Source organism: Pleuronectes platessa, chromosome 4, assembly GCF_947347685.1.
Source record: "Pleuronectes platessa chromosome 4, fPlePla1.1, whole genome shotgun sequence".
Classification (NCBI taxonomy): Eukaryota; Metazoa; Chordata; class Actinopteri; order Pleuronectiformes; family Pleuronectidae; genus Pleuronectes; species Pleuronectes platessa.
The window spans coordinates 6881687-6909589 of record NC_070629.1 but is presented as its reverse complement, the minus strand read 5'-3'; the positions used below and the strand labels follow the sequence as shown (position 1 = coordinate 6909589).

At 40.5% G+C, this 27903-nt stretch overlaps 1 protein-coding gene across 1 annotated transcript; it reads left to right on the top strand.

The window, feature by feature from the left end:
• The first annotated feature begins 50 nt into the window (after positions 1-50).
• slc4a5a (solute carrier family 4 member 5a) lies at positions 51-27832 on the top strand. The gene is made up of 25 exons (XM_053420702.1): positions 51-108; positions 853-1065; positions 3662-3791; positions 4440-4600; positions 7094-7246; positions 7668-7790; positions 8205-8260; positions 9977-10134; positions 10232-10319; positions 11711-11865; positions 12169-12297; positions 12596-12770; positions 15473-15606; positions 16275-16546; positions 19453-19487; positions 19812-20003; positions 21303-21416; positions 21852-22013; positions 22185-22363; positions 22555-22627; positions 23146-23214; positions 23741-23914; positions 24655-24864; positions 24960-25018; positions 27667-27832. The coding sequence occupies exons 1-25, from the start codon at positions 51-53 to the stop codon at positions 27830-27832; spliced, it is 3438 nt and encodes a 1145-aa protein (XP_053276677.1).
• The last annotated feature ends 71 nt before the right edge of the window (positions 27833-27903 follow it).

The following is a 27903-nucleotide window of genomic DNA, read 5'->3' as shown; positions in this document are numbered from 1 at the left end:
TCTTTCTACTCTCACCATTTGACCATCTGTCCCTGTACTTCTTCACCAGGATGAGCCATGGAGACAGAGGGACGGGCGTCTCTCACCTTCGCTATGAGGAGGAGGAGGGTGAGTGTGTGTGCCCTTGTGTGTGCGGTTTCATATCGATCTCCGACCCATCATAGACTACCCCTTTGCTAATAGAAGCAGGAAATAATTGTGTGTGTGTGTGTGTGTGTGTGTGTGTGTGCCTATGTTTGTTCCACCCTCATGTTTTGCAGGTATTGTTCTTTTCCCAAACATCCAGTATTGCTTTGCATTTCCCTCGTGTATAGTTTTTCCACATGGCGCTTAGTGTGCTATTACGCTTACAGCGATCCTTAATTGGCAGCAGATGATCAAACTCACATCATCCTGGTTTTTGGATTATGAAGCCAAACGCAAACTCACAGAAAAGCGTTTTTTTAAGGTTTTTATAGGGGCTTGATTTGCTTTCGTTTGTGAGTGTGCCAACAGAGAATACCACTGTTATTAATAAGTAGACATGGGCAATGAAAGATAATTCATTCAGAGGTTGTTAAAAGTGGTTTAACATTCATGGGTACACTCCTCTGAGTAGCAAGGATTAATGAAAGATCTCATTAAACAATCTGCACCAATGTGTGCTGGCTGTCAGTCAACTATTTTGGGGTTTGTTAATTTATTTTTAATTTAGCTCACTTGTTTTGGAAAATTGCAAGCTTATCATGACTTGTTTTTTAAACTAAATTGCAATATCATACTTCTATAATACCCCACATAAGCATTTAAGTTTTGCATTTCAATGAGGGCCCACATTAATCAGTGCATATTCATGTCCATTTTTGTCCCCAGACCATCAGTCCATCTATATCGGCGTCCCAGTGCCTCAGGGATATCGACGTAAGCGCAGGCGAAGGCGCTCTAGCCGTGAGGCCGCTGACATGGACAGAGACAGACACTACAGCCAGCACAGACCCCGGGAACATGAACGGTACCAAGACATAGACGTCGAGGAAGGGCTCATGGATTCGTGCGAGCAGATTTTACCTGACATCAACCGCACAAGTAAGTTAGTGGCCAGAGAGCGTGGATAGAAAAACTTGAAATCAAACGAAGTCAAGAAGAAGCAAGAGCACACTGAAACAGCTAAAATTGGTCTCCCAGGGTCAAACCTCAAACCATTGTCATCTGAGGTCTACTCAATCTTCACCCATGCTCCTTCCCTAACTTCTGCCTTAAGGTTTTGTTTGGATGAACTGTTTCCATCCCCCACCTTATGTCAGGGTGTTTTTGAGACACAAAATGAAAGTAGTCATTAAGTCTGACCCACAAAGCCACTGAACTCCGGCCTTTTAAATAAACATAAGATAAATTGGGCTTTAACACTTGTCTTTAAGGGGCAGCCCAATAATTTTCTAATTCTACATGTCAAAAGAAAAGTTTGCTGTTTAGGAGGCAGTGGAAGTTGAACCAAGGATACAATGTTGTTGCATTATGGGAAATGTAGGATCCAGTGTATTTGGAGTTTGACCCAAGTCAGGATAACTTGGCCTCTGCTATACAGATATTAGGGGGCTTTTATCATTTAAATAAAAATAATCAGTTTCTCCAAGTCTAAAAGAAAGGCAGCACAAGTTTAATTTGTTTAGTTGTCTAACAATTGTGTGTTGAAATATACACAATATTTTAACTGTAAACATTTTCAAAAACGTGTTCGACACTGTGACTAGTTTTTTAGGTTTGAAAATAAATGAATGTCTATTGTAAATTCACTGCACTGCAGTCCAGTGTTAAGAGAAAACTATCAATAGCCGGTAGTAAGCTGCCTCTTGATCTTTTCTTTTGGTAATCCAAGAACTTTGTTGCTTCATCTTTAACCATTTGAAAAAAAAACATTGACAGACAGGACACAGGCTCTGTCATATTTTACAATATTGTTGCACTGTTCAACTCACGTTTTTGATTTGATTTTGCTTCCCTCCAGGAGTTCTAACAGTGAGCAGCAGGACTCAACGCAACCTGAGCTTGTTTGAAATTAGAATAATGAGTGACCTGGCAGATCACTACTGCATTGGATTTTTCAAAGACTTTGCCTGGGATGTGGTTGACATTGCCACATCAGTGTGGTGTCAAGGCAGGGGTTCACTCTTTGTGGACTGTGTGCACATACACATACTGTCTATTGGAGTTGTGGGCTTCAGTACAACGCAAATGGTGCTATTACTGTTGGGAGGATTATAACATGGACAATAGAAATGTCCAGGAATTGTAAAGAGAACAACTTAGAGACAATAGAAGGGAACTTGGAACCTGATTATCCTCATTCTGATAATAAGAATGTAGTTAGCTGGACTCTTGTCTGTAGTTTGTTCAGTAGCAGAGACTTTCTGTTGCCCATCACATGCTGTTGATTCCCCCTGTTTCATCACCATGTTTTCCATATTCAACAAAAAGGAAGTTATCAGAATGACAAGTAGTGCTTTCAAAATCATCGAAATCGCTAACCCAACTTTTCAGCCATGAATAACAGACACATCATAGCTAATTGTCCTAGCAGACACTTTTGCATTACTGTTGTGTGGTTACAGATACAGGACAGTATCCAGTTATCTAAAACATGGCAAAATGGACCTGATTGAAAGATGTAGATGGTCATTCCTTCCATCCACCCATTTTCTATGCCGCTTATTCTTTGAGCATGGCAGAAGCAGCTGCAGCCAGTCCGGGCTGACCTTGGTCCGGAGGCAGAGTGCCCCCTGGACAGATCACCAGTGTATCGCATGGCAAACATACAGAGACAAACAAGCATTCACTCTCACAGTCAATTTAGAGTCTCCAATTAACCAAACTCTAATTTTATATCATTGATTCCATCATCATTTGCCCATTCAGAAAAGACAACATGTAAGTGTAATTTACTGTGAGGTGCTGTCAATAAAGTGCTCCAATATTATTGATCATTGTTGCCATTAATAGACTCGTCCTATTGACAGTAATCATCATACAGCTCAGCCCATGGGTTGGCAACACTGTGGTCAGCTGACATGGCCTTACCCTAAAGCAACATTAAAGAAAACACTGAGTTCAGTTTAACTTCGACACAACAAGGCAATAGATTAGCAGCCTCATGATAAGGAACGTGCTGTCAACTTCCATACTTCATTCATCACCGCTGTTACAGTACATTATAGAGAGATATACAAAAACAGCTTGTAAAAAGAGTTTAGGTAAAGAAAATTTGTAATAGAAATGAAAAGTCTACTGATTTATATTTGAGATTTAATTCATACTAATGACCTGTATAGAGGCTAATTCCAGTCAAATGTTTTACAGCAACCCATTTTTTTAATATCAAAATTTGATAGACTTTTTTTTTTTTAATCATTATTATTTATTTACTCTGATTGGTTGTGAATTTTACTTTGTTTATTACCAAGCCCTTTGTTACTTGTATTTAAAAGTGTGAGTATTATTATCTCAGTACAGGAAAAGAAACATCCTGTTTGTACGGTAGAGATGGTCTCAGCTTAAGCTCTGAAAGTGAAGCCAAATGGTGAATACAACACACAGATAAAAGCCATTACAACTCTTCCCTATGAAACTCTACTAAATGACAATGATAACCATATAAATCTCAAAGAGATTCTTTTATTCCGTTAAGTGTCTCCAGCAGCCGAGCGTCTACGCTACATCCTGAATGAAGATGATGACATGCCCACGCCAACGCTCTTCACTGAGATGGACACGCTGCAGAGGGAGGGAGACGAGCTGGAGTGGAAGGAGTCTGCCAGGTGAATAACTACACACTCACAGACACACACAATTTAAGTCATGGTCACGCTTCTGCCACTCAAAAACAAGATTGCACTGGTATTATCAGGTTTTGCTTTCACTTCAAGATCGGATTCTGGAATAAATCGAGTATGAATATCAGACACCAACCATTTTGATGATCCGGTCTCAGTTACACTGCATTACTGAGGCGATTAATTACAACAAAGCATTAATTAATGCTACTTATTCCATCTGTAAACTGAAAACTGTTCTCTGCGAACATAAAATTAAGCATGTTTTAACAGCATGGATAATGTCCCACGTTTATTCAGAAACTGACTCTGTGGGACAATTAGTAGGAAACTGTAAGTGTCCAGACGATTTGTTTTTCCATGACCAAGGACAACTTAGAAAATGGAGTCTTTCCGCGATCAGACGTAGGACGAACTGTCAACCCTCCATTGCACAGCAGCTTTGCTTTGCTCAAGCACATTTCCTGCTTCACATTCAGACAGTGTCACGCCCTCGAGCTGGCCTCTCAAACCCCAGACATCTACTGAGCAGTCGGTACCACTCGCAGAGATAAAGTGCCAAGCTCAGAGAAACACAGTTGTGTATATTACTCACCGTTCTTTCTTCCTCTCTGTGTCTCCCGCTACCTTCAGGTGGGTGAAGTTCGAGGAGAAGGTAGAGGAAGGAGGAGAGAGGTGGAGTAAACCCCACGTGTCCACGCTGTCCCTGCACAGTCTTTTCGAGCTCAGGACATGTCTCCAGACGGGAACAGTTCTGCTGGACCTGGAAGGCTACTCGCTGCCTCAAATAGTTGGTGAGAATTACAGGATCGTTAGTAACTAATAATACAGTATATATTCTGTTTCATATTTATAAAAGTCATGGAGGCAACATTTTGGCCCTATTATTGTTTTAAATGACAATATTAATTTGTAGTCTTTGTTAGCAAATAACATGACTGCTCCCCCATAAGGGAAGCCAAAGTGTCTTGATTGCCACCTAGTGGTTGCGTGTAGCATGGGTCATAAGTCTTGTCTCCTCCATGTTAGTGGATGGGACATGGGCCAAACTAAAAAGTACACGTCAAATAACTTTTTCACAAAGATGACTCCTGTCATTTTAGGTAGTTATTATCACACTGATGAATGTTTAAGTGTTCATTTTTCTTACAAGTTTGGTTTTATTAAATATTTGTTGCTATAACGACAGGGTGAAAGGTCATAATTGACGGCTGAGACTGACTCATGATTGGTTGAGCGCCGCTCTAGGAACTATATACATCGCTCCATCCCTGCATAGCTACTGCTCTGGATCCAAGTTTCCCATCTTTATATGCAGTCTATAGTAGCAAGGCTGTCCTATATCCAAATATTCAATCAGAAATCTAGGATAACCATCTCACAATTTCTTACATGACCTATGTCTACCAACCAAACCTCAGAAATCAGTATGCAGTGGTGCACTGGTCAACACAACACTGGTGCTTAGCCCAAATGTTATAGAAGGACCATTTTTCTCTTCCTTCTCTACCTTGTGTTTTGTCTGCACACATTCAAACCACATTTGCAAGATTTTTGCTCAGCTTCATTGTTTACCACTATAGAGGTGCAGATCGATGCCCACTACTATATGTACTATATGTGAACTAGCTTGTAGATGTCATCAGTGAACAGTCTAAACTTAAATCAGGTCAAACCCAACTTTATTAGATCCATGTTGCACAGTGTTCAATAAATCAATGACTCAATCCATGAATGAAGGATCAATGACAAAAGCTGCAGTGTTTCCCGTTGATCGACAAAAAGAAACATTCGTGAGTCAATTTCAAGTTCATAACACATTTTTACAACTAGTTTATACCTCGACTTCCTGTTGCTTTGGTTAAGTTTTAGGCCGATAGTATCAGTGGTGTAAGACAGTGGTCTTCAACAGGGGGTCCGCGACCCCTAGGGGGTTTCGCGGGGGTACTGCAGGGGGGTTGCGAAATGTTTGGCCGATAAGACAATTTTTTTTTTTTTATTATTTTTTCCCCACTCAAAATTCACTTCTTCAGAACCAGAATTGTATATATTGTCTTTAGATACACATTGACATGAATCCGACATATTGTAGCGAACGGATAAATTGAGGCAGAAGACGTTATCAGCAATGCACACATTCAGCTACACACAGGAGCTCTCTCGAGCTGGGCACCGGTTCACAGCACCTTTCATTCAAATACGACAGCACAGGCACTAGCCAATCAGATCGCGTTTATGCTAACGTCTAAAGAGTGCGAAGCTCAAAAATAAAAGATGGCGGACCAAACTCTGTAGATGGTCGTATTTGTACCTAAAATTTGTTTGTTCGACTTTTTTTTGCTTAGATTTTTAAAAATTTACAAAGAAATAGACACTGTACAATGTAAAAAAAACATTACTGTAACTGAAAAATAAGTCTGAGAGGATTTGCGAGGTGTCTGAGCCACCTTTCTAATGTTAGCATGCTACTACCCAAAAGGGTAGTATTGAATGCACAATAACAGGGTAGCTATGTTTATACATGGCACTAGGCCCAGAATAATATAAACATTATTTTATGCAATTTATATAGTAGGGGGTCCTTGCTCCATCTCGCCCTCAGTTTGGGGGACCTTGGCCTGAAAAACGTTGAAGACCCCTGGTGTAAGATGTTTATAAGTATTCATATAATATATATTATTTTATTGTAGCTATGGTGCTTGATCATTTTCATTACATGGAAAAAAGATTTAAAGTTTATTGCCATTGCTACACCCTTAAAACAATTCTACTGATTATATTAAGATTATTAAATTTCAATATCTTGTATTTAGTAATCTTGTGCCACAGCACTAACAGGGATGCTGGTCTGCTTATTTAGTACAACCTGGAATTACAGTGAATCCAGGTAGTTGTAGTCTGTAAAATAAGATTTAGTTTCTTTGTCAATTTTCTTTTGTCAATGAAAAACCTAATTAACCATCCTGGAATCCTTGGTTATTAGCTGCTCTTATCAAATACCTCTTTGCTGCAGGAAATTCTGCAGTAGTTTGCTCTTCCAGGGCCTGGTGATCTGGATTACCTGAGGGGGGAAATTAACCAGCACAATCATTCTTTACACCAAACGACAAACTGTGCTTCACCCACAAGCTACACAATTGAAATTGAACTCATATGTTTCCTACAGCTAATACAACACACTACATGGACTTCATATATCTGTATACAGTAGACCGTAAAGTGTAATGGAGACACTGGATTTGCATGTCATATACTTTCATGTAACATACAAATGTGTGTTTTTCCAGATGACATAATTGAAAGGCAGATCGCGGAGGGCATGATATCCCCAGATCTGAGAGAGCAGATCAGCTTTGTCCTGCTGAGGAAACATCGGCACCAGACCAAGAAGCCAATACACCGCTCGCTAGCCGACATCGGCAAGTCCAACACCTCGACCAGTGAGTGTCCTTCCTGTAGCCATCACAACCTGTCATATACAGTAGCTCTATCAAAATGAGACCAACATTCCCTTGAGACTGACAGTTTACAGACTCCACAGCACTGATAAATAAAAAATAATAAATATTAGGTTTGTGAAACAGTTTGCATCCCTGAGATACAGCAATTCCTTTTCTTCATCAGTGATTGGTCCTTTTTGGTCCCACTTTGTGTTCATTATGCATGTGTTCGACTTGGGAGATGAATGAAGGCAGTCCTTGAGTCAACAAGGCTCTTACCCTCCACAGGGAGTGTATTAATGTTTGATGAGTTAATTACTGCTGGGGCATTTCCTCATCTCAACTCATGAACACCTTGTGAATCAGAAAGCAACACCTCGAACTGTTGTTGTGTTTGTTTCTGCTTCCTCTCCCTCGGCAGGTCGTAATGTAGGGCCCCGAGGTGGACCAGGTCACGGGCCAGGTCCTGGGTCAATGGCCAACATCCACCGCTCCACCGAGGACCTCAGATTGAAACAACAGTCTTCCAACTATGGCCGCCTGCGTGAGTGACTGCCCATAAGTGCTCGGTCTGGGATTTCAGCTTACATGCACACACCCCCACTCTTGCTCCCTCTCTCTCCCTCTCTCAGCTTGGCTTTTTTTATTCAGGTATAAGTCATGGTGAGGTTTGGATCTATGAAAAGACGTGGTTAGTTTTATTTTTTTATAAAACTAACCATGTCTATTCCTACCTGCTTAGTCCAGAGTAAAACATTTCATTAAATGAACACCTCACTGCCCAAAAAATTAAGAAAATTACAAGCAATGTAAAAGAAGACTTTATGGTGAAACATTGATATAGACCGTATGGGTGAACCAAAAGAAATGCCTAGCCACTGAGTGCACGCTCTGATCTGAAGCATGCTGTGTGTAATGAATATGTTATAAATGTTAATGTTGCGGTTTACCCTTCCAGGTCACGCTCAGAGCAGGAGCATGAACGATATTGCAGATACTCCCAGCACAGACCAGGTGAGTCATTAATGTGACTTTACGGGTCAACATGGTTTCAAGAGTATATTTTTAACATACATAGGATATTGTTTTTGCAGAATTTGTATATATTTGAATAAATAAAAATATACTTCTATTAATGAGGCTTTGCGATACACAAGTGCATTTGTAAAGGCCAAATTCCCGTTCCCAATTTTTTTAATAGCTAAGTATCTCTTACTTTTCTATCTAAGTGCATAGAAGCTATCTCCACGGTGTGTTTTCCATTTTGCTGTCTACCATTGTTATCACATTATCTCATGTCGAGGTAAGGCATTGTGTTGTTCTGAATTTATGTTTCACTGGAGTAGTGAGCTCGGTCTCAAATGGCATCAATCTGCCATTGCAGCTGCCAGAGAAGGTGACAGCTACTCATGGAGGAAGCGTGCAAAAACATAACTCACTCATTATTGTGGCCGATGTAATAATGTGGCTTAAACCCGGTGACACATGCTTGAACAGTTGCAAGGCCGTGTTGTTGTTGCTCGGATTAGGCTACTGGGCTTTTCAACAGACAGGTCAGGATTAAGTGTCACTCACTGAAATGACTAATATATAAAATAAATAAATTACAGTTTGTATTAGGGTGTGTGACGTGGGCTGTGAACTTTGTTTGTCAGTGTAACTATGAGGACAAGTACTGGCTGTCCAGTTCCAAGCACCCCAGTTATGAGTGCATGGCTGGATGTTAAAATTATATTTACAGGCCTACAGTAGGTCACATGTGACAACAGACAATTGGCAGTTTGTAACTGTGTGTGTGTGTGTGTGTGTGTGTGTGTGTGTGTGTGTGTGTGTGTCACATTTTCTGTGTCAATATTGAGCTGACATGTGGAAAAAACATGGATCTCATTGTAGAGTCCGCGTGCTCAGCCCTCACATGTAGCCACAGATGCGAGCTGTGGGTTATTGGCAAGTTTCTCCATTATTGAGTGTTCTTGTACTGCCGTCCAATTTCCTGCCACACCTTTTCATGCAATCAGACAGGTTAGGTCGAGCAGGCCATCCCTCTTTTTTCTGTTGCAGCTGTTTGGGGTTCATTTGTTTTGCCTCTCTGATTGGTGCTTCTGGAAGTTTAATGATCACGGAACAGGGGGTTATTATTATCTTGCAAACATCTGCTGATATAACAATGCCCTTCCAGACATATCTGCCAGGTTTAGACAGGCTTTGTTAATAAAGGATGAGAAGATGGAGCTGAAAACTCTTTCAGGGGGAGATCTGGTCATTACAGGAGCAGATAGTGTCCTATTAATTCAGTAAGGACACCTGTTTGCACTGATCTACACTTCACTTAGGTCCATTGCTGCATGAACTCTGAAAGTTTTGTTTTTCTCCCAAACTCACTTGTTTTCTATGACATTTACTGAGTCTTTTTTTTTATTTTGTGATTATTCATTTTTCTCTACTTTGAGCAGTTTCTATTAAAACTCGAAAAATGCCTGGAATCATGAATTGTTATCTAAAATAGTTTGTAATTAGCCTACTTTTCTGCCTAATTGATACAGTTCTAGAAACATAACCTAGAACATTGGTGAATCAAAAGGAAAAAAATAAGAGGAATAGGTATACTGCAAAGGGAAAAGAAAAAAAACTATAGAATATGGATACACCACCCACTGTAAAATATCATTTAGTTCAACTATTTGGTGATGTCTCACTATTTTTTTCTCTTTCTTCTTTGTCTTTCTGTAGCTCAAAAACAAATTCATGAAGAAGATCCCTAGAGATGCAGAGGCATCCAATGTCTTGGTGGGGGAGGTGGATTTCCTCGACAAACCCTTTGTAGCCTTCGTCCGCCTGGCCCAAGCCACAACACTTGGAGGTCTGACTGAGGTCCCTGTGCCCACCAGGTGAAATGATCTGCAGTATCTGTCACTCCTTCTCTCTCACGTCACACACACACTTGCCAGTCCGGCACATGCCTCACATTTGTCTTATCCCGTACAGATTCCTGTTTGTTCTGTTGGGGCCCCAAGGAAAGGCCAAGTCCTATAATGAGATTGGCCGAGCCATAGCAACCCTAATGGTGGATGATGTAAGTAGCTCTTTAAAAAGTGTTTCTATGACATGCCTTCATTGCTAGACTGCATGCTGACAATGTCTCAGGAAACCTGTGGATAGAGAAAGTGTAATTTCCGGAAAAGTCTTTGAGCTTCATTTGAAGCTGTGAAAACGATGTGACGTATGGTTTGTGCTTTAGTCGGCCCAACCACTGGGAGACCCACTGTTGTGATTTAATTGCATCTGGATGTGGTGCTGATGGTTAAGCATCGGTTAGGAGCAGGGTCTCTGCTGGGATAATGAGTCACCCATGGTTTTTAATGTTTGTTAAAGGGAGTGTTCTTGCTGCTGAATGCAGTTCTAGCTCCTATTAATTCCTAAATCACTATACACAAATCCAGATGGGCTTTTTTAATAGCAGATGAAGTAGTGAAGAAATAACAGGCCATTATTTTAAACTGAACTTGCAAAGCTAAATAGTGTGTTCAACAGCCACAATTTAACCCTGACCGTGAGGTGGGAGTTGGTGATTTGTGGACCCCCATTATAATATGTTTTTTAATAAGAGTTAAATCTTCCCTGTTATATACCAACAATACACCTGCCTTAGGTAGGTCAGGAGCAGAACATTTTCATAATGACATGCTGAAACACATTATTTTATTTTCCTATTCTATTTTTAAATAAAGTCGGAGTGATTTATTCTGTTAACAGTCAAACAATTAGGATATGTATGATTTACATTTAATTTAATGGTGACACTGTCCAAACCTTTTTTAGAACTGCCTTGACGGAAAAGGGGTAATTGTGTCCTGACTTTAGCATTTAGCTCAGGCACACCCTAGCAGAGCAGCTACTGTCACTACAGACTTCTATTTTAGAAGTCTGAGGGCTCCACGCTAAAGTGTCACTTCATACAAAAATGCTTCCTGGGTGTATTCTTGGTGCTTACTTCATCTGTATGTGACCACAAAGAAGCAACAATTCCAACACTGACTTTAATGCAAAACAGTTGTCTTTTTAAGTGGTTTAATTGAGGTTTGAGTGTTTATTATATTACTTAACACACAGTTGGTGCAGGGGCCTGTAAAATCCATTTGCAGTTATTAGCTGGATTTGAGTCTAGCTTTGATCATATGGCTCCAATACTTTTAGTGATTGTTCTTCAGTCCAAAATCAAGTTAGGCTGTTTGTGTGGGAGGAAGAAAAGCAATGAAGGTACCACACACCCCTCCTGGGACAAATATTTCTGTCTCTCCCAGGTTGCAGACACCTCTTAATTTTCATTAGCTTTTAATTTAGTCAGATTTTTCAGGTAACTCTCTGGGAAAGTGCAGATGCCAGTTATTATAGCAGAACATACTGATAATATCGCTATGAAATAAGCCAAGTGAAATTCTCTCCCTTTATTTCTCCCCCTCCCAGCTCTTCAGTGACGTAGCCTACAAGGCCAGAGATCGAGAGGATCTCATCGCCGGCATAGATGAGTTTCTGGATGAAGTTATTGTGCTTCCACCTGGAGAATGGGATCCTAAAATCCGCATTGAGCCGCCAAAGAAAGTCCCCTCAGCTGACAAAAGGTTGGAGTTTTACCATCCACCTCAATACTGCAATGAATCACTTGGCCTCTCTGAGCAATATGCCAACAACAATTGTGTGAGGTTAAAACTTGACCATGATCTTCTTTAGTCAAATAATTAGTCTGACAGCAAAATAAATGGTTTCCTGAATCAAATCCAGAGATAAGAGCTTGATGAAAGGTGAAATCCTGCCTCCATGTCACTAAGCATCAGACAAAACGTGAAAGCCTCTGGGAAAACACTTACAACATTGTAGATTGGATATATAACATATTTGCTTCTGTGCCGTATTTTTTCCGGCAGGAAGTCAGTGTTCTCTTTGAATGAACTGGGGCAGATGAACGGTACAGCTGGGGGAGGAGGAGGCAAGTCTGAGGACGAGGAGATGCCAGTGCAACATGAGCTCGGAGAAGAGCTAGCATTCACTGGACGGTAGGTAATCCAGGCCACATGGCAAGATGTCGAGAGGTTTAGATCAAACCTGAATTATGGTATATGGACATTTACAAAATGTGGCAAAGTGGGCAAATTATCTGGGTAGAAAAGAAGCAGACAGCCCCAATGAGCTTTAACTGAGGATCTACGTGCTTGTCCTGATATCACATTAAATCAATGTTATCTCATTCAGTCATAGGAAATCTCCTACTTTACAGAAGTTAATATGAGTATATGTAGTGAGAAGTGAAATGTACCAAAAATCCTAACCACTGACTATGAACATGTATAATAGCTTCTGTGGCGGGCTGTACCTGGATATAAAGAGGAAATTGCCATGGCTGCCTAGTGATATCTACGAAGGCTTTCACATTCAGTCCATCTCTGCTGTGCTCTTCATCTACTTGGGCTGCATCACCAACGCCATCACCTTCGGTGGTCTGCTGGGGGACGCTACAGACAACTACCAGGTAAAAAACAGGGCGTCAAACTCAGGCGATCACACCAAATTATTTATGTAAAACAATTTATACAACTTGGTTTATTAAGAAGATATGAACCTTTAGAGAGGCCTCTACACATACTGTCAGGATTTACACCATCACAAGACATTTATTGGCATTTTTAGGAATCATGATAGAATGGCATGATCCTAATGTAACTAGTGCAGTGCCTGTTGTTAACCTGCCTGTTGGGAATGGGATGTTTTCTTGCTCTGTGTTAATAATGGTTGCGGGCAGGCAGGCAGTCTAACAGACAGACAGACAGGTAGTAAGACTGACAGACAGACAGGCAGGCAGTCAGGCAGGCAGACTGACAGAAAGAGATTTCTTGAATAATAGATATAATTTAATAGAACTAGAAATATGCTAAACCATGGCTGAAGATTCTGAATGTTACATTGGCATCAACTAAAGCAGACTTTTAGCCGTAAGTGGCCCGTGGGCCTTGAGTTTGACATGTCTGGCTTAGAATATCGGTTGAGGGCAAGTCACATTAACATTTTATACAGTGAAACCAAAAAAGAACATAGTCGAGTAGCTCCAGATAACATTCAACTGGAATCAGCCAAGGAAGGTCAACTGTAATTAGTGTGTCATATTTATGAGGTTAGCTAAGATATATTGTAAGTCTTTACCATGGGCAGCTTGTTTGTCATACATGTGACACTCTCATTCTCTTATACATCTAGATTCAATAATTTTCTTATTATCAGTGATTCCCCTTTTTTTGTGTTAGAAAAACTGAAAGACACCATCATTCATTTCATTTTACAGCTCCGTCATAAACTAATTAGGGGAGAGCGGGGTAATGTGGGACATCGGGTGATGTGAAACACCCCCTGTATCTAGGCAATGGAACACATTTGTGGTCATGTGACTATTATGTTTTCAAGCCCCTCCCATTCCCCCCTTGCAATGAAGGATAAGTTGGTGCAGGTGGTGTGGAAAGTATGTTTTTTCACAAAAATATTTTTTTTGCATGTAAAAGTACATTTTCTTGCTTTGAACTTAATCAACTGTTGTTTCAAAACAAATTGATTCAGGTAGAAAAACTTATATCATACATGTTGATGAACTTCCAACATATAAACCATGTGATTGATGCTAGCTGAAGATTAGCCTGAATTGCTAAGAGCTGTTGTTTTTTCTAAAACGGTGGCTGTGGGGTAAAGTGGGACAAATGCTGTTGGGTAAAGTGAGACAGTGTCTCACTTTACCCCACCATGAAGCACAAGTTAAGTTTAGTCTTAAACATATTTTAGTGTTATATTACATTATATATGTTTTATTTTTAATGTCATAAACATTGTAGAAAAGCCATCATGCCAAGAAACTATACACCAGGAAGACAACCTGGGGCCAAACACCCCTCGCAGAGATGGAGAGTGTAGCCGCTGAGGTCATGCAAGGAAAGAAGTCTTTAAGAAAAGCTGGAAGGGATAAAAATATTGATAAGACAACCCTCAAAAGATTCATAAAGAAAAAAGAGAAAGGGAAAGTAAAATCAGTAGCATGGGGTGCAGTAGCTGAGATTAAGAGAATATTCACAGATGAGATGGAGGAGGAGCTTGCCAAACACTTGAAACAACTAGCTGACCAGTTCCATGGCCTTGCTCCAGTTAAGTGCCGTGAACTGGCATTTGAATACGTAAAGAAAAACAATATCCCTGTCCCTGCCAATTGGACAGAGAAACAATGTGCAGGTAAGCTAGGGTGTGCAAGAGATCACATGAATCAAAATAATCATAAATGTGCTTAATTGACCAATCCCCATGATTCTGTTACTAGTCCGATATTAGTGGTTGTCAATCTAGCTGTCGGGATTTTAACTATTACAACATGTGTTGTTATGGTAGTTTTAAAGTGGAAAAAGTAAGTGTCCCACTTTAGACCACTTTTTTTATCATATTTTCAATGCCACTTTTTTTATCATATTTTCAATGCCCTTTGTCCTGAAGACATTCTGATCATTTCCATTGCTAGAAAACATCCTAAATTAATGGGAAATGTGTAAATTTTACTGATATATCAGTTTAGCTCGCCTAGAGGGGAGCAAATGTAAAAAATGTCCCACATTACCCCGCTCTCCCCTATGTCATTCACTCTCTAATATGAACTTCTTGGCTTCGAAAAACTAATCTGAGGTTAGTCTAATGCAATTTTACTCCAGATCAGGTCTTCCATTTTCTATTTGTGCATCAAGACCTTTGAACAAATACAAATACAGCCACACATCCACACAGCCACAAGCACACAAACACACACGCACGCACACACAAACACACACACTCAAAGATGTGCACAGGAATCATTTCAGATAAGTGCTTTGACTTGCAGTAATTCATTCCCCTCCCTGTCAAGTTGAAATACATCTTGACTTTTTGTCAAATGCACATACACACAGCTACCACTCCAACTTTACACCCAGCAACATAGTTTTTTGTCATTCCTCTCTTCCTGTCATCTCATTTGAAGCTTGTGTTGCTGATGTCATCCACACCACAACACATCAATTTTGTCATTCAAGTGCCCCAGCCATTGTTCAGCTGCGTTTTAGTATCCTGTCAATTCGTTCAAAGAATCTCATTCCACAACAACTGCTGTTTTCTTTCCCTGTTTCTGAGTCATATCACCATCTCTCCTTGACTCCCACCTTCCTCTCCCAACAGGGTGTGATGGAGAGTTTCCTGGGTACAGCTCTGGCTGGCACTGTTTTCTGTCTTTTCAGTGGTCAGCCCCTCATCATCCTCAGCTCCACTGGACCCATCCTCATCTTTGAAAAGCTCCTGTTTGAATTCAGCAAGTGAGCATCTTCAGAACTGGATGATCCTGCTGTAGACCTACAGTATATGTTAGATTCAGATTTCAGAGTTAGATTTCAAGTATGTATCGAGGCTTGAATGCACATCACATACACTGAAGGTATTTGTAGATGATTAAAAAGACATTTTCTTCAAGAGTCAAAGTTTACAAAGAGCACTGGATACATAAATGTAGCTATGTTTGAATATTTACTTTGTCAATTAACTTTTCTAGATAAACTCGACACAAGTAGACAATATATATGTATAATATACAATCATCCAATATCATTTTTACATCTTCAATATGATATTGATGATATTTATGTGTAAGAATATTATTTAAGGCCAAAGTACCATATAGACAAAACTTTGAAAATACTTTGCGGTGCATAAGAACTCTGTAGTAGTTTTTTACTTCTGTGTAAAGCAACATATGCCAGCTTAATTATAGCATGCCAATGTTCTGCCAACTGGTTGACTAAATCACACCAAACTGATATTCTAATATATTGAATCATGTGAGTGCTCAAATGTTAAAGGTCTTTAGAGCAAGATACTTACCTTACCAGTATCTTCGCTTTAAAATGCAAGCAATATAAGTGCTTAAATGCATGAATTATCTTTACCAGTGCATTCACCAATCTGTACTGACTTCTTCCCCCTAAAGAAATAACGGCATTGATTACATGGAGCTGCGTCTGTGGATCGGCATGCATTCCTGCCTGCAGTGTTTTATCCTGGTGGCTACTGACGCCAGTTACATCATCAAGTACATGACGCGCTTCACAGAGGAGGGCTTCTCCAGCCTCATCTCCTTCATCTTCATATCGGACGCAATCAAGAAGATGGTGGGCTCCTTCAAATACTACCCCATCAACACTGACTTCAAGCCTGACTACATCACCACCTACAAGTGCGAGTGCTTGGCCCCTGACCCAGGTGAGTGCTTCCCTTGAGTCAGGTTGACGCAGGGGGATCATCCACACGTAGGAAGTGTGGCAGTGGCTCTGTCTGGGGTTATCTTAATGACATCACAGAGTGTCTGGTATTGTACTGCTAGTAAAAATCCATTTCTCATTAGTGAAGTGTTGTACAATCCATCCAGCCATCCATTACAGATGTCTTTCTAGCCAGATTTACGAGTTCCTTCCAGGAGATCCTGTGGTGACCATTGGCTAGATAAGATATAAAGTCACTCCAAAGGGTTCAGGGTCTCCACTGGGACTTTCTTCCAGTTGGACCTTTCCAGAGAACACCTTCAATGAGTAGTCCGGGAGATATCCTGATCAGATCCCACTACCGTCCCAACTGGCTCAGTTTGATGCAACGACTAGTAGCTCTAGTAGCTGTGGTCCGAGCTTCTCCTGGAGTTCAGAGCTCCTTACCGTAGCTATTAGGGCGAGCACTGCCACCTTACAGAGGAAACTCATTTTTGCCACTTATAATTGCAATCTCATTCTTTTAGTCACTTATCAGAGCTCACAAGCATTGCTGTTGGTTGGATCATAGATTGACTGGTAAATCGAAAGCTTTGTCTCCCAGCTCACCTCCCTCTTCACCACAATGGTCCAGGGGATCGCCTGCATAACTGCTGACACTGCAACAATCTGCCTGTCAATGTCACCCTCCATCTTACCCTCACTCGTAACCAAAACCCCAGGATACTTCAACTCCTTCGCTTCACAATGGCCTCAGACTTTGAGGTGCTGACACATCCCAGCAACTTCACAGTCAGCTGCAAACTCTCCTAGTGCATGCTGGAGATCTCGGCCTGGTGAAGCCAACACAACCACATTGGCCTCTTATACACCTGGTATTAAAATGTGTTTCTTGTTATCCGATCATGAGTACAGTTGTGAAGGATTACGATCCGATCACGTCAGACAACATTCAAGGTGGTCTGGGCAGATGAGTCCACAAGGTTTTAGCTGTGTGAATAAAATCCATCCTGAGCCACATATGACAGACCTCCTAATCAGCTGACATCCTGAGACGCAGTTTCACCACCAATCGAACAAATTGTTTCTCATCACGTTCATTTGTTTGCATCCGTCGGCACAATATCAACACTGATCACCACATAATGGATTCTTAAATTGGTAAAATCTTTCTTCTGCAGCTGCACGAGATTCATTCAGACTCGACTGACTCATCTTTCTTCCTCTTTTGCTTGCTTGTGGAGACACACACACACATACACACACACACACACACACACACACACACACACACACACACACACACACATATATCATACACATCTGTAAGCTAAGACGGATTCACACAACATTGTTTGGTCTTAACACTAATGACGAGCGTGGTAATTAGCATGCAGAGCAGGGAAGTGAGTCACGGGAGAAACTTTTAGGACACATTTTAATGTCAGGTGTGAACACATGTACTTAACACTGGCCACTTGTGATCAGATCTCTCTGGGCGGATGTTATCACCAGGTGTTGAAGGTGCCATTATCTGCAAGAACCAAAGAAATACAGTAATTCTGACAGATAGATGGATGGAGTGCACTCTGAGGTCCCGTCTTATTAACATGGGAATCAGCTGCCTTGTTGTTTCAACTCCTCAGGCATTGTTCTCACCCTCCATTCAACATTGGGTTGGGCTGATGGTTTGCCGAAACTTCCTTTTCCTTTTGAATGTCCTTTTCCATAGCCTCCCTAAATACATTTCAGGGTGAATCTCATCCACATCTGGTGCCTTGTTGCGAAGGAGCTTTTGGACTGCTGCAGATGTTGAATCATTGTGCGACGGGTGTAATTCTGTGCTTTAATCACACATGATAATGGAACTCTGGCAAAACAACAACCCTATGAACATAGACGGATTGAAATGGGCAGGTCTCTGGGTTGAAAAAAGGTGAGGTCATGCACATCGGCGCATCCATGATGATTCAGCAACATCTTAATTAAATCTGTTGTAGAACTGACTGCTTGTGTTTTCAGGCCACTGTCAATCAAATGTGATCAAACCACACTCAGTCCTCATGAAGCCGTTTATCTAAGTATTTAGAGTTTAAACAAAGAGGCAGGGTTTTGGGGGTTTTCTACTTTCACCTTAAATGCTCAGTTAGTTATTTATATCCAATTGGCCTAAAACCACCACAGTTTTGAGTTAATTGGTTGATAATACCAAAATGTTTCGTCTTTCATAGAAAATATGTAATACAAGATTATGATTTCCCCATGAAGAAAAGGCAGGTCTCTTTAATCATATTATTTTAGTACGTGAGTATTTTTTTTAATTTTTTTTTAATCTTCGGTTTCTATGAGGATGTTAGAATACAGCTAATGTTATGTATCAACTGATTAGTTTAAAATATCTGCATCCTGTTTTACTTTGGCTGTAATCGCTGCAGTCTATGGTGTTTACCAGGTTGTTGATTATCACCTTTAATTACTCTTGGTGGGGTTGCATGGATTAATGAAATGAAATTTAAAAATTAATCTAATTTAGATTCAATTTATATTAGATTCCCAATACAAATTCCTAGATATTCACTAATCTGTTTGCTGTTTTTGAAAATGGCAGTAATTTGCCGTGATAGACATTGATTTCTGTAACTGATTTGTCTCTTGTTTGTTTTTGCCATGCACAAACAATTTGGCTGCCATCTCTTGCAAGTGAGTACCCCTTTGTTTGTCTGCATGGGCCACAGGGTCATCTTTGCAATGTCCGGCATCTGGATTCTCATATGTTTTGCATTTCTTTGTCTTTCCCTTTGGTTTTCCTCCTCGACTCCTCTTCATTTTCCGTCTCATTTCCACTCTGTCTCTATCTGTCCATCTCTAACTCATAAACAGTGGCTGCAATGATCTTCAATGGTTTAGTTCCAATGCCAGATAACAGCTCTAGTGTCTCTGGGGTAAGTTCATCCTTTCATTCAATATGCAATGTTTTGACTCTATTTATTTCAGTGCATTGTATTTCAGCCCAATTCCATAAACGTTTGAAAAAAAAAATCCTATGTACATAAATGATATATGCTCTATGATAAAGAAGCTGCTCTCTTTCTGTCATTGGTTTGTTTCTCTCCATCTATCCCATCAACCTCTCACCCTACTCTGTGAATTATAACTTAATATCCATACCGAGAATGTTCACTCTGTCTGTGTTTACATCCTTTATGTCTTTGTTAAAACAATTGTCTTCATCCTCTCCTGTCACTGCCCCCCACCATCCATCCCAGTTTAATGTGACAGCGATGGACTGGAGCCAGCTGAGCAAGAAGGAGTGTGTGAAGTATGGAGGTGCCCTGGTGGGAAAGACTTGCAAGTATGTCCCTGATCTGGCCCTCATGTCCTTCATCCTCTTCTTTGGCACCTACTCCATGACCGTCTCTCTCAAGAAGTTCAAGTTCAGCCGCTACTTCCCCACCAAGGTGACACAATAATCTGTCTATCTATCTTTTTAAATAAACAAGTTTCATCATGCTTTGCATGAGCACAAATCCAGTTAATGGAGAAATGAAAGGTGCCCTATGAAATTTGTAAGTTAACACACAAAACATACAAGTAGATTTATTATCTCCAACCAAAACACACTTTGCAACATACATATATTCTCATCCTAGAGTGAATTATATCATCTAACAAAATTATAAAATACTACAGGTTTGCATGTAGCACTTTTAATTTTTACATTCAATGAGAAAGAGCAACAGACAGAATGTATTTATTCCATTAAATGGATATGGCACGAATATAACTTTCAACATGATTATACGATTTCAATGGTTTCATCGAAAGGACATAAATCACCAAGGAGGCATTAAATAAACAAATTGCATTAAGCACAGCTATTTTGACCTTGACCTCTATACTTAATCGTCTTGCAAAGATTTCAAGGCATTTCAGCAGGAATCGGTTTGAACCTGCCCAAAGTTAGATCATGCTATGAATAGTTACAGCAAAATCTCTCTAACAATATCAAAATAACAAATTATTTATTTGTACTTGTTGAATGCATTTTCTTACTCTTGAAATAAATATACTATTTGTGCTATATTTTTGTGCCATTACTGCCACAGTCTATCGATCCGTGGAATGGCAGACATATGTGATGCGCTGCTCATGTCCCTGTGGTTGTACACGATATTGGAACCCTTTCATGAAAGCATTGCTCCATAGTGCTACTAATGGTCAAAAACTCCACAGGGTACCTCTAAAATAATGCAAACAGTGAACACACAACAAGGACCGACATACAAAAGTAAGAATATACTCAATAATGAAGTAAGTCTCCAACAGTGTTGCAATGGGGGTCAATGCCTTTAAATCTGCAAAACTGTAAACAAAGTAATGCATGCCAAGCAGATTTGAGCCAGAGAGAACCACACTCTCTGAGACAGATGGCCCACTTGTTATCACTCTTGTTAATTTATGTAGCCTGTTGTTGATTTTATAGCCATGTTGGTACAGTCCCAACACAACACTGCTGCTCACATCTGTCATGTGTCTGATCTCCCAGGAGGGCTTCATCAAACAGAGGAAAAAACGAGCTGATCACATCTGTTTCCAGACACAAGGATTATCTCTAACTCAAGTGGAGCCAGGCACAGCTCCTGTTCAATATTTATGAGTTGCCTCCTATCTGACCCGTCCCTGCTCTGAAAAGAGATGTCCTTGTTTCTCATTCAAACAGTTTTTTTTTCCCACTGTCTCTCTGTCTGTGGCTCCAGCTGAGGAAACTCATCAGTGACTTCTCCATCTTCATGTCCATTATGACGTTTGTGGGGCTGGATATGTTGATGGGACTCAAAACTCCCAAGCTAATTGTTCCAACAGAATTTAAGGTATGTGAATTCATTCCAAATCATCAGAAGTAAGATAACTAATGTGCTATTTAAAAATATAAGCAAATCAAGGCACTTGTATAAGTGGTCATCACAAGTATTCTGACAAAAGATTAAATTATACAGGGTATGTGCTTTTAAACAATTGCTCAATAATTTGGGTGATTTACTTATTGCCTTTATTCTTTTTTTATTGCATACAGATAATTGAAATTGCATCTCAGAAAAGTGCCAGGCTTACCTCTGCCTTCAGTCTTTGGGTTAAGCAGCTTTGTGTAACATACAAACTTGAGAGCGGAATTTGATCATCTCATCTAAATAAGCCCATTTCCCAAACAGTTTTTTGTGTCTTGGAATGATTTTCTCATATGGAATTTTTTTATGTACCACTGTGGAAATGAACTGGAAATACAATGGACTCTCTTCCTCCGACAGCCAACTCGCCCTGACCGTGGCTGGCTGGTGATGCCGTTTGGAAAGAACCCATGGTGGGTGTACCTGGCCAGCTTTGTCCCTGCCCTGCTGGTCACCATTCTCATCTTCATGGACCAGCAGATCAGCGCTGTCATTGTTAACCGCAAGGAGAACAAACTTAAGGTAGGTTTGCACTGGTTTATATGTATCGATACTTTTATTGTTATTGTATAATTATATCACTGTATGTTTCCATCTACATATATTGCATTCTATTTTAGCATTTAAAAGAATTCTACTATACAAGGGTTATGAGGTAAATATAAAATGATCTGTGTCTGGTTTCACCGGCAGAAAGGCTGTGGTTATCACTTGGATCTGTTCTGGGTTGGTGTCCTGATGGCTGCCTGCTCCTTCATGGGCCTGCCCTGGTACGTGGCTGCCACCGTCATCTCAATCGCCCACATTGACTCTCTGAAGATGGAGAGTGCGTCGAGCGCTCCCGGAGAACAGCCTCAGTTCCTCGGGGTCAGGTTCGTTGGCTGGTTAAATGGAACAAAAACAAACAGAAAACCGCCACTTGCGAAATAACCCCTTCAGGCTGTTTTATGCAATATCTCACTATGAGAGAAACTCTTTGCCAAGTTCTTTTTGGCTGTGACAGTGCAATGCTTTGTTAAATTAACGGTGTCCTGTTTATATTTGATCAATGTCCAATATACAGAGAGCAAAGAATGACAGGAATTTTGGTGTTTGCTCTCACCGGAGTCTCCATCTTCCTCGCTCCGATACTTAAGGTATGAAGTACATTGTGCGATGTTTCCTTTTGCTTAGGATAAAGGTTGTAATGGAGGGTGAAACCATCTAATTTCTGCTGTTTATGACTGACAGGGATAAAACCAGTACAAATACTTCTATGAAAATATTACAGATAATATTTCTCACCATCCTCTACTAATGAGGTGACCAGCCTGGTCAGCCTTGTTAGGCCAGTGGGGTTGGAATCTCTAGGGACATCAAAATTCCATTCTGATTCAGAGGGCTACTATACAATGCTAAAAACGCTTATCAATGCATCTTGATGCATCAAAGAATATAATTTATTTGATTTAATAATAACAAAAATTAGAATAACAATGCATAATGATAAACTAAGTTTAAGATATTTGTGAAAGCACTTCTTTTTATGTGTTTGACATTTTTTCATTGGATTAAATATTTCACAATAACCCATTTATTTCTTTGCCTTTAAACTTTGCCTAAAAACTACAACATGACTGTCTAACATGTGTTCTGTGCTTCCTGTTGCCTGTAGTACATCCCCATGCCGGTGCTGTACGGTGTCTTCCTCTACATGGGTGTCGCCTCACTCAGTGGAATCCAGGTACACTGCGTGCCAGCCGCTGATGTAAATTATCTTAATAAATTGAGTTATTGTGGCCGTCTTACTTATTGCATTTCTGACAGTAGACCGGGAAGCAGCTTATTTAGAGCTTCCAAGCAAACAAACAGGCAGGCTTGATCCTTGGTGTCCATACAGACAACAGAATCACATCAAAGAACCGTTACATTTGTTACAAGCTTCTGAGATGACAAAGATATATCGAAGTGAAAATATAGCCTGCAGCTGTACCAACCGGGTCTGATGTGCAGGTGTCTCATTATAACAACCAATATATAGAGTGACAAATTTACAGATGGGGCTTCATGTGTTTGTGTTGGAGCCAGTGCTCGTTGGAGAATTTGCTCCAACTCACTGCACAGGCTAGTGGAGCTGTGTAGCATACCAATCTCCCCGAAATAATTTGAGCTGAATCATTCATATCATAGGTCTGCAAGTGTTTAACCTGTGCCACTCACAACGTGGGCTCTTTTCCTCCATCTGCCCCTTGTCTCATCGTCCTCCACAGTTCTGGGACAGGATAAAGTTATACATGATGCCATCGAAGCACCAGCCGGACTTTCCTTACCTCCGTCATGTTCCTCTGAGGAAAGTACACCTGTTCACACTTGTCCAGATCATCTGTCTGGCTGTGCTCTGGATCCTGAAATCCACCTTCTTGGCCATCATCTTCCCTGTGATGGTACGTGATAGAGCATAAATCGTTTGTTTGGAAGATTAAAGGGATTAGTGTTGTTATTATTTTTGGAAAACAGGCAGCTACTCTTGCACTGTTGCCCTACGCATCCAGAATACATCACGGCATCCACTCACTTGACACAGAGTTTTGGAGCCACTAAAACCAACGAGAAGTTTGGAAATGCTTTTGGCCCCATTTTGATTTGAAACCCTGGGACTGCATTTTAGTCTGGATGGGCAGAAACAGAGAAGTTTGTAAACGATGACTTAGACACAAACAAACACTTGCTGATTGGGGTTTTCTTGTCAGGGTCCTATCACATCACCTCCTTCCCTAAGAAATCAAACTGCATTAACTTCGGCCACCAGTGTAGAAAGCAACATGGATTATCAATTACTAGTGTTGCTGACGATGTTTTTTTGCTAAAAACTGTATCTGTACTACACATATACTTTTAAATATATGTCAACAGAAATAAATCTGTTTCAAAAATCTAAATCCAAATGAACTCAGCACATCAGAATTTATTGAAAGAATATCTGAGGTTTAATGTACATTTTAGCATGTAAATACAAAAAGACGGTGTGATCTGATTTTGCTGTGTATATCTGCAATTCATGAGAGTTTCAATCTATTAATACCAACCAGCTAAATCACATTCAGCCTAGGTCGAATAATATGGGATGAATGTGAATGAGAGTTAAAACGAGGCCTGCGTTCATAGTTCTGTGATAAACCAACAGATCCTGGGTCTGATGGTCGTCCGAAAGATGCTGGACATGGTTTTCTCCCAGCACGACCTGGCCTGGATTGATGACCTCCTTCCTGGGAAAGCGAAGAAGGAAAATAAAGAAGACAAGAAGAAAGGGAAGGAGAAAGACAAGGAGAGGGAGAGGGTGAAGGAGAAGGAAAAGGAGAGGAAGAAGCCCAGACAAGACGACAGTGATGAGGAGGTGAGAAAGTCGAGCTTCTGCTGCCCCCTGTAGGATTGAAGTATTGAGGCAGGATATTCTAATCTGTGTCTGTTGTTTGTGTTGCTTCCACACAGGATAAATACCATGCCTACCCCAACCACTCCCCCAGCTCTGATTCTGACGTGGATCGCAGGTATTGTGTCCTCAAACTGCACATCCCCTACAAAGATCTGGTCTATCCTGATGTTGCACAGTCTCAGTGGGGAGCGTACTGCCAGCCTGCTGCTACACACAGTGCTTTTTAACACACACACACTGACACACACACACTCACACACACAAGCCCTCTATAATACAGACATAGATAGACACCTATTGTGGTCCTACATGCATGTGAACATTTAGCCATACACAGTAAATGTGTACAATGCACAACTTTAAGGATTCCTCATGGAAAACACCAGGAGTGGAGAGCAATGATTACAAATGGAGGAACATAGACTCAGTTCCTTCAGGTGAATGCTTAGGAGGAGATGGGGCATTAGGTACAAATGTGAGCATGATAACATAGATATATGCTGCAGTGTGAAGAATGTTCCAGTGCAGCAGAGCCCGGAGTTCACTTCCTAAAATAACTTGCACACATCACTTAATTTACCCAGGTTTTCAGATGTCTGCCTCTGAGATTAATGCTTCCTCCACAATACAGCAGATATGATAGATGATGTCAGTGCTCTTGGTGATGACAAAATACAGTTAAAAAGAAGTGGCAGCAGCTCTTTCCTGACACAGCAATCCTATGCAGTTTCTCTGTATTAACCACAGAACACAGCAGATGTTCTCACTGGGAGTGTTTCTTCTATAGACTGTAGTTCCAGTGAGGTCTGTGGAACCAATACATTGAGTCTGGAAAAACACTTTGAGCACCTAATGCCAAAATCTGTTTACCTACATTGTAGAATAATTCTATGAGATAGATCTCTCAGAAGATAGAAAACACATAAAACAAAAGCTTACTGCATTGTTTGATACATGCAGGCTACATGTATATTGTTTTGAAGTGTAATGTGGGTGACCTACACCTTTACAAAAAACGTGAACCTGTTATGTGTGATTGAGATACCGGAGGTAAAATACACAAAGGACACAAAAATACCTTTATTTTGTTGTGGTGTTGAATTTCATTGTGTGATGCTGTTTGTAATATTTCCCCCCAGAAAAAAAAAACCTTGTGTTGTGAAGTATATTGAATTAATCTAAATTATGTTGGTTTTATTACATGGGTTAGCAAAAATTGTCCCCCCATTATTTCGTTTTTATTCCATCCATCATTCATTTTCAGATTTCCATAATGAATCTAAACAATAGCTGGGATCACTTATAGATGGACACAAATAGAGGCAAAATATTTACACGTGACACTGTTTACATGTAAAATTGCCCCAAGTGTCTATATCCCTCCTTTCCATGCACTTTAAGGCAATGCAGATCACTGTGAAGATCAACTGTATAATCCTGCTGCTACTCTTCCTGTTTGCTAAATGTCCATATACGTGCACTGCCTTTTGTACACACGACTCAGCAAACTGTAATTCTTCATCGATGTGTGTAGTTTGTTGGAAGGCAGCGACTATGAGGTGAAGGGTGGTGAATTGGGATGAACAGAAATAATGTGTTTTATATTAAACCTGCTGTATATCCAGAGCTTATTTGTTGCTAAGTTTATTTCAGGCTGGCGGCTCGTGTGATCATCCACATGCAACAAGCATCATTGTTTTGGTTGTTTCTTTTTCCTTCATGCGCTGAATCTCTTTAGTAAATCAACCTCACCCGCATGTGAAATGACCCTGGCTTCCTGCTCTCTGACCCACCCTCACCCGTAATTTCACTGGAAGTATTTTGCATTCAAGTGCAGTCTTTCCTCATTTTGTCAAACATTTATCCATGATTGGCTTAAACTTTATACCCTTTGTGGGAGGTTTGCTGTTTCCAAATTGCCCATGATGTCTGCATTGCTTTAAAAGAGGCATGGTTTGGAATAGACAATGTAACTGACTAACATGAACTTGTTTTGCAAGATGTGGTCACCTGTGGATAGAAAATCCTAGAAATATCTGGGAGTTCACTAGTCATTTACTAAACCATTAATTTGATATGACTTGTACTGACTCGATGGTATAAAAAGTATTTTGCTGATTAATTTACGACAAATACACTTTAGAGACTAAATTCTATTATATATATATTATATTATATATTATATGCCAAAGACAAAAACAGTGTTAAGTTTAGTGGTTTAGTTGTACTAGGAAATATGAATATTTAGGGAATCTTTATTTAATTAAATGAAATGTAATATAAGGTTTGTTGGCAGCATTGTCCTGTTTTCATCAGTAATCATGCATTTTGTTGATTATATAAAGCTGACAGTCAGATATGGCATCATAGTTCAGCCTTCGTATCTTTGAAAAAATATAATAAAATTATATAATTTGTGAAGTAGAAATAGACCACCTGAGCCACTACTAAGGTGAGAAACAACTTGCTGGAATAGGATCATGACAAACTGTTTCCCATGATCATGATACAACACCATGAGTCTTATCCTCAAAGTGTCACCAGTCCCAGTCTTCACCATAAGGCACTAAGGCCACAGAAACCCTCTACAGCAGCTCAGTCTGCTCACTAGTTCATCTTCTCCTACACATCACTTACATGAGCTGCTGTAGTTTTCTGCCGGAGTCATGATGCTTCATGGCTGAGTTCGACCGTCCTCCCCCGTAGCCCCTCTGTGTATTTGGCTGTGGGTGTGTATGGTAACTGGAGCTTGCCCTTCCTCAGCATCACCCTCCACCTGAAGATCTCCTGCCCATCGTCTCCGGCCATGCCCATGGGGAGAGGGATGTCCTGTCCCGTGCCCCAGGTGAAGATTGAGATGGAGTCAGACTACGACTCGGACAGCGACCACCATCGACCCCGGGACATGAGCAGTGAGACCACATTATAGAGCTGAGACACGATGTCTTGTTGACAGACCAGTGAACGACTTTACAAGGGCAGACGACTGAATGCAGCCGG